General features: G+C 49.3%; 1 protein-coding gene and 2 pseudogenes across 1 annotated transcript; 2 read left to right on the top strand and 1 right to left on the bottom strand.

Moving 5' to 3' along the window:
* Positions 1–530: 530 nt before the first annotated feature.
* Positions 531–1967, bottom strand: LDOC1 (LDOC1 regulator of NFKB signaling). Its single transcript, XM_054579537.1, has one exon. The coding sequence runs from the start codon at positions 1749–1751 to the stop codon at positions 1317–1319; it is 435 nt and encodes a 144-aa protein (XP_054435512.1). The 5' UTR covers positions 1752–1967; the 3' UTR covers positions 531–1316.
* A 3559-nt stretch (positions 1968–5526) lies between these two features.
* On the top strand, positions 5527–5722 carry LOC129075454 (SNRPN upstream reading frame protein-like; annotated as a pseudogene).
* A 191-nt stretch (positions 5723–5913) lies between these two features.
* On the top strand, positions 5914–7175 carry LOC129075452 (small nuclear ribonucleoprotein-associated protein N-like; annotated as a pseudogene).
* The last annotated feature ends 406 nt before the right edge of the window (positions 7176–7581 follow it).

The raw sequence follows: 7581 nt of genomic DNA, 5'->3' as shown, positions 1-7581 counted from the left end.
TTTGGGTGCACTTACCCAGGATCCAGAACTTAATGTTAGCTCGAGCACCTGAAAGGAGAATTAAAATAACGTGCTCCAACGTTAATTAAACCCTACATCAATAGCACCCGCAGGAAATAAGGATTAAGGGGTAGAACTTCCCTGGCAGTGTTCAGGAAGGAACTCAAAGGCTCAGGAAAGTACGAACATTGTATGTATTCAGACTTATGTCTGTTGTCCTAGTCTAATTATTAACGGTACCCCCTCTCACTCTCAAGTGTGCCAGTTTGGGATGGTGTGCTACCCTGGAGGACCCAGAAGACACTCCCTTCACCAAAGTTTTAAGAAATACCTTGGTGAGGGGAGCACAAGAATCCCTATACAGCCCTGTGGTACCTTGACCTCGGCAGCCTAGAGATGCCGCTAGGGAATACTGGGATTCGACTAGCTTCCCCGATCCCAATGGGAATAATGGAGTTCAGGTGAGAGTGGTAGAGGCCAATGACCGCACTTAACCATTAAAAGACACTCCTTTTTCTTTTTTTTCCGTAGTGCTTGGTATTTATTGAAAAGAACTCAAGTGCGTTTTCCAGATAGTATTGAGAAGCTGGGCTGAATGCCTGTTTTTGTTTACTTTTAGTATTTTTGTCCAAATGCACACATCTGTAGGACTGCTGTAATTTTTAAACAAAAAAAAATGACAGCTATGTAAAACTGGCGCATAGGAGAAAAGAAATGTCGACAATTTGGCTGCCAGGCACACTGAGCCCCCGCAGCAATATGATGGGGGAGGGGAGGACTCTGGGAATAGGTCTGAAACTAACCAAGGTTGAAAGACCGGCCCCTTTAGGGATTGGTGAGATGTCCATATCAATGTCCCAAGGAGGTGCAACCAACGCAGGCATCTTCTAGGTTGGTCCTTATTCCCAAAGGCGGTGGTGGTCTGTTGCTGGAATGTAGTTAGTGGACGGTGGCGTAGGGGCAGCGTAGGTCTCTGGGCCGATGTAGGCCTGGCAGTTGGCCGGGCTGTGCATTTTCTGACCAGGTGGGGCTCAGGACACAGTCCAAATTAGCAGGGGTGCGTTTTGGGGCTGGCCAGAGCGGATGGCAGTGCGCTTCAGAGATAACCCCAGGCCCCCGCAGCAGGCAACTGGAGCACAGCTCTTGGAACAAAGACAAGCACTACGGGAAATGAAGGGAAAGAACAGAAGGGCAGGAGTAGGGAAGAAGGTCGGGGGGGCCGGGGGAGCACGAAGCTGTGGGAGGGGCGGAGCGGGATCGAGGGCTCCGGGTGCTGCGTGCACGGCCCAAACCCCTAGGCCCGAGGGTCTCCGGGCCTAGTAACCATATTCTTCCTCCTCTTCGTCTTCTTCGTCATCCCAGCCAAAACACTCTTTCAGCTCCACGAGGAAGGCCCGGTAATCACTCAGGAGGGGGCTATCCATCTCGATGTACGGCACCACCCACTCCTCGGCTTCCCCGGTGAGCAGGCTGATTAGGAATGCCACTTTCATGGCGTCGTTGCAGAACCGGTTCTCGTTGACAAGCATGTAAGACGTCGTCTGCACGATAAAGTCGGGGAGACGCGAGCTCTCGCCGTTAAACGTTTCGGGGAAAGGCACCGGGCAGCTCGGCGGACGTACCTGGCGCAGCAGGGTGGCCCTCTCGCACACCAGCAGGCGCAGCTGTTCCATGAGCTGACTGTTCTCGATGCTCAGCGCGCGGTGCCGCACCAGGAGAGCGTGCAGCAGCAGCACCAGCTCGTCCACCATGGCGAACAGCTCGGAAAGGTAGGGCTCGGCTCGGCTCCGTTCGGCTCGGCTCGGCTCGCCTCCGGTGCCCACAGAGGCCTCGCAGGAAATGCGCGTCCGTGGAGGCGTTGATGGCCACGAGAGGAAAGCGGCAAACGCAGAGGTCCGGGCAGCTGTGCGATTTCCGCCTACAAAGCTGCTTTTGAGGCCGGCCTGCCAGCGCGTCGCTGGGATGGGGAGGGCGGAGAGGGGAAGGGAGCGTATCCTGGGTAGGCACCGGCGCAGCGTGAGGGCGTGGCCAGAGTGGGCGGGTAGGGCTGCAAAAACGTGACCGGGGAGGGCGTGGACAGGGTGTGAGCAGAGCTTCCAGGTTTCAGGGCAGGGTGTTCTTAAGGCACACGTATAAAGACGGGGGACTGTGGCCGAGCTCTGGATAGGGGTCTGGCATTTGCCAGGACCCAGCGAGCGCTAAGACCCATCTCTCAGAGAGGTCCAATCTGCTCCATTTTAAAGGATTAACTACCCCCCAGTCCAGCCGACTCACACAATGCAGTGCTCCTTGGTGGGCAAGTGGCCACTAGTTTCCGTTTGTGTGATGTTTGTTAACACATTTTCTTGCTTATTTAAATCACACTCACCCAGGGAGCTATTGGCACTGCTGGCCGCAACAGCAGTTGTCATACATTGCTTCAGAGTAATGGAAGACCCCCAGGGGTCCTGTCTTTCAGACAAAACAAAATATTTAAATAGGGATTGTCTTTAGTTGGGAAGTAGTATTGTATCTCTCTATCCTTTTTTTATTTTTAATTTTACAAATAGCGAAATATAAAACGTTCTGCAAAATCATCCACTAACCATTTGCAGCCATCCCTCCTACCTTTGACTATTCATGCCCTAATATTAGTGTCCCTTGGCCACTGGGTGTTTGCTTAACAATGAAGACCTGTGTTTTTAAACGGTTTTTTCTACTTTGAATGTGATTATTCAAATAGTTGTTGACAATTGAGTTGTGTCCAAGCCCTTAGAGCCAACTGTTGGCTCTGCTTTTAAAATATATCCCAAATTTTATCACCTTTTTTGTCACTCCTGCCACTACCAACCACCCTGATCACAGCCTTCTTTTCATACTTGGATTGCTGCAACTAATCTCTTACCTTTCACTCTTCTCTTCCTATAGTGAATGTATTCTCCACAGAGCAGGCACAGGAATCCTTTAGACCAAAAGTGAGATGTTTTCATTCCCATGTGCAAAACCCTCCAACATTTTGTTCCTTCTCACTCACAATAAAAAGCAAAGTCTTGGTCATGGCCCAGAGGCTCTGCCTCACTTTCTATGCTTCTTCCCATCCCCTGCTCTACTGTAATTAATCACAACATTCTCTTTGTTGACTCTCACACAGAAGTACCTCTGATCTCAGGATCTTTGCACTTTCTATTGTTCCTGCCTAGCAAGGGCTCTCCCCAGTTACCTGCCTGACACCTTCTCCCACTGTTTTTGGAGGCAACTTTCCTGACCACCTCATCTATCAGAGCACTCAGCTTTCTGCAGTAATTTATAACCCCTCACGATGCTTCATTTCTTTAAATAGTATTTATCATACCAGACATCTTATAATATAGGACTTTGTTGGTTTGCCTCCACTTTACAATGTAAGGCTGTGTAGACAGAGATTTTGCTTTGTTAGCTGCTCTATTCCTAAAGCCTGGAGAGGTGCCTGGCCTAGAGTAAGAAGCTCCATAAATTTTTCGTGGATGAAAGAATATCTGGGTGCAGATGTTGAAGTTAAAATTAGAGGTGGGATCTGCACAAAGTGTCCAGAAATACCCTTCAAACTGTCCAGCAAGTATTATCTCTGATCATGAATTAGTCCCCATTGTAAGATGATGCCTGATGTAATAAAAATTGCTAAATTATTTTTTTAAATACCCTCTTCAGTCCTTTACAACAGAATTGAATGGATATACATTGACATGAGAGGTTGAGAGACAGGAGACAAACAGAGCCAAGATCCAAGTAAGAACAGGAGGAGGGACCTCACTGCTGAGACGGTAGGTAGAGAAAAGAGCAGGAAAGAGGGAATATTAGCCCTTGGACTCTCCTGTGATATGAGTTCCCCCACTAAATCAGAAGACCCTTGAGGCTAAACAGGGACTCTCTGTTATCCTTTTATCTTCAGCATCCGAAAGTGTTTACTAGGTGCTGCATAAATGCTCAGTGGATTGAATGAAGCAAAAGGACATGTCAGAGGTAGGTTTCTGGCCATCCTGCCCATTCACAGCTCAGGGTGGAGGGTGCACCTGCCTGCTGTATAAGTTCATGTCCAGTTCCACTTTGCATGTCCAGATCCTACTACAGGAATACCCAGAGTTCTACTCCCAGGGACACACATCCTGTGGCAGACACTGAGTCTAGTGACTGACATGAAGTGCCTTCTTGACACTGAACAAGGACCATGTATGAGGATGGGCCTTCTAGGAAACTGAGACCCAGAAGTGAAAGACTTGCCTAAACCCAGGAGAGCAACAAGTTGGTGATGCAGTACCACAGTCACAGGTTCTCTTACTCTGATGTACAGGCCCTTCCAGTGAACAATTAATTATGCACTGACTTCTGTGAATGAGGCCAGTCTGGTGGGAACCCATAGATGATTAGGGAAATCCTGCCCTAGTCTTCTTCCTACAGCCTCATGACAGAGGAAGTCATGGAGCCTTCCACAGGAAGCAACCACTAGTATCACCTCAGAGGGGACTCTGAGTTCCTGGAAAACAAGAAATGTCATGGCTAGGACTGTGCACAGAGCTGAGCAGTGACTTTGGGACATGTTTCCCATGTTGGAGGGAAAGAGGAAGGGGAGACAGGCAGTTGCTCATGGACCCTTAGGGAAGCAGTTGAGAAGTAGTATAAATAGACAAAATGTATAGGAATGTAATGGTCGTGTTAACCAGCTTCCCAGTGCCCATGATGCTCTCCCACCAATGCTAAGGTCTGCCAGCCATAACTTCTCCATTCACCCTGGTTAGAGAAGCAAATTGCTTTAGTCATTCCCCTTTCTCCTCTGAAGTGACTTTTGAATGTTTCTTTACACTAGTGTGAAGATGCTGGGGGCAGAGGCAAAGCAGACCATGTGTCTTATCTCAGGCTCAGAAACTTTAACAGGACAGCTCTGGCGCAGAACATCCTGAGGGTGGTTCAGGCCCCACTATTTTGCAAGAAAGGTGCACAGGGTCAAGGCCGAGGGTATGAAGTCCGGTGCTTATCACTTCCACCACCTTCCCTGCTCAAACCCTTCCCTGGTATACACCTGGAAGCCAGGCTGTAAAATTACTTTAAAATAAACATGAAAATATCCCTTGATTCTTCAGCTTTTTGAGCAGTATGAGCAGGTAGGATAAACCAATCTGATACTTGAATATGCAGCCAGGAGCAGAAAGAAGCTTTGGAGGGGAAATTTTGAAAGGATCAAATGGACGCCACTAAGATCCAGGCCTCTTCCCAAAAGCTTCTCCCCTTCATTCTACTTACCCGGTGCACCTCGATCCACTTTTTATAGTAACCTCATCTGAGGGCCTCTGACCTAGAGAAAGGAATGAGAAGGTACAGCTTTCTCCCTCCTACCTTCACCCTCTCCAGCTTACCAAAATGCCCTGAAACATTTTTACATGTTTATTTAAAATGCTAAGTTAATATATTCTTATAGTTAAAATAAATTAACTCTGGGGTTGGTGCTGCGGCTGTGAGGCCAGCACAGAGCAGAGCAGCCGCCAGAGATGCCTGACGTTGTAGGCCAGTAACACAATGGAGCAATCCAGGGACCGCTTACACTTGAGAAGGACTACGGAACAGCACAAGGTGGAAGTCTAGGTCAACTGTAGGAGGACAGCCTCCCTGAGCACAGTAGAGTGTCAGCTATACCAGAGGTGATCTCAGCAGCAGCGAGTACTTGGTGGAACTGAGGCAGGCTTTCTTGGCTGAGACACCAAGAGGTGGCTAAAGCAGTCATGGTACATCCCAGGTAGCTGACCCACAGCAGAAAAACTAGGCTCCACCTACTGTTTGAAGCTTCTGCGCCAGCTTGCATTGTTTGTAGCAAAACCTGCCTCATACCTTTATCTGTAGCCTTCCCTTCGGTCTTAAGGACCCTGAAACTTTACTGTGGACATTAGATTTGGTGGTACAGCCATCATGACTGTGGGAAAGAGCAGCAAGATGCTGCAGCACACTGAATATAGCGGCCGTCCCCAACCTTTTTGGCACTGGGGACTGGTTTCGTGGAAGACAAATTGTCCACGGATCAGTGAAGGGGGGCAGAGGGAATGGCTTTATACCCTGCCACCAGATGCAGTTTAATTGTTACTTGCCACTCACTGATAGGGTTTTGATACGAGTCTGCAAGTCATTGATTTATTATGGTCTCTGTGCAGTCAGCCTCTCTGCTAATGAAAATCTGTATTTGCAGGAAATTCCCCAGGGCCAGCCTCACCGCCTCAGCTCCACCTCAGAGCATCAGGCATTAGATTCTCACAAGGAGCCTGCAACCTAGACCCCTCGCATGTACAGTTCACAGTAGGGTTCGTGCTCCTATGAGAATCTAATGCTGCTGCTGATTTGGCAAACGGTAGAGCTCAGGTGGTAATGCATGTGATGGGGAGGGCTGTAAACACAGATGAAGCTCACCTGCCGCTCACCTCCTGCTGTGGGGGCCCAGTTCCTAACGGGCCACGGACTGGTACCAGTCCATGGCCCGGAGGTTGGGGACCCCTGCACTATAGAATGAGGTGCATCCTACAAGATGGCCGGAGCTTCATCAGCACTTTTAAGGCTTTTGACAAACATATGAACTTGATCCTCTGAGGTTGTGATAAGTTCAGGAAGATAAAGCCAAAGAATGTGAAGAAGCCAGAGCATGAAGAGAAGCAGGTTTTGGGTCTGATGTTGCTTCGTGGGAAGAATTTTTATTTCCATGACTGTGGAGGGACTTTCCCCCAAGGTACTGGAATTGCTTGCATACCACTTGTGGGAGCTGCAGGAGGCCCTGGGGTTGGCAGAGCCGCTGGCAGAAGAATACCAGCTGGTGTCCCAATTCTAAAGGCTCCTGCAGGATTAGCAGGCCCTGTCCAAGGGGTTGGAATACCCTCCTAGCAGGTAATGACTGCACAAGGACAACGTACTGTTGTAGCTACCCCCATGGTGGCCACTGCCAGCATAACTGGAGCCCCAACTCAGCACCCACCAGGTCGGGGGACTCCCTCGACACCTGTGGGGTGGGCAAACCCCCTCCAGACATTATGGCTCCTCGACCTGGTATGAAAGCACCCCCAGGACTACCAATTGGGCTTCCCCCTGCTCAAGGGGCACCAATAGGTATGCCTCCTCTAGGAATGAGACCCCCACCACCAAGAATCAGAGTTCCATTTCCCCTAGGAATGCATCCACCTAGGCCATAGGATACTATTGGTCCTTAGTCACTCTTTTCCTGCACAGTGTGTTGTGCAACTATGTAGAATGTGAGCTTCTGTTCCTTTTTTGCTGCATTAATACTTGCTAATAAACGCATAGAGCAACTAAACCGTGGGGGAAAAAGGAAAGAAATTAGCCATGACTGGGTGGTTCAGTTGGTCGGAGTATTGTCCCACACACCAAAAGGTTGCAAGTTCCATCCCCATCAGGGCACACGCCAAGGTTTCTGTTGGATCCTGGTCGGGCCACATTCAGGAGGCAACCAATGGATGTTTCTGCTGCAACCCGCATGGAGTGGTGGTCCCTGAGTGGGTGCAACAGGAGATTGAGAAAGGATAACACAACACAAAGACACAACACAAGACAGTTTAGAGAAAAGCAGGGGCCAGGTGG

Source organism: Pteronotus mesoamericanus, unplaced genomic scaffold (genome assembly GCF_021234165.1).
Source record: "Pteronotus mesoamericanus isolate MK-2021 breed Mesoamerican mustached bat unplaced genomic scaffold, CSHL_Meso_final contig_55, whole genome shotgun sequence".
In the NCBI taxonomy this organism is placed as follows: Eukaryota; Metazoa; Chordata; class Mammalia; order Chiroptera; family Mormoopidae; genus Pteronotus; species Pteronotus mesoamericanus.
The sequence above is the reverse complement of the archived record's forward strand: the minus strand, read 5'-3'. Positions and strand labels throughout refer to the sequence as shown.

Excerpts from the sequence above, each read along its gene's own strand:
- LDOC1 (XM_054579537.1), bottom strand. The coding sequence starts at position 1,751 with ATGGTGGACGAGCTGGTGCTGCTGCTGCACGCTCTCCTGGTGCGGCAC.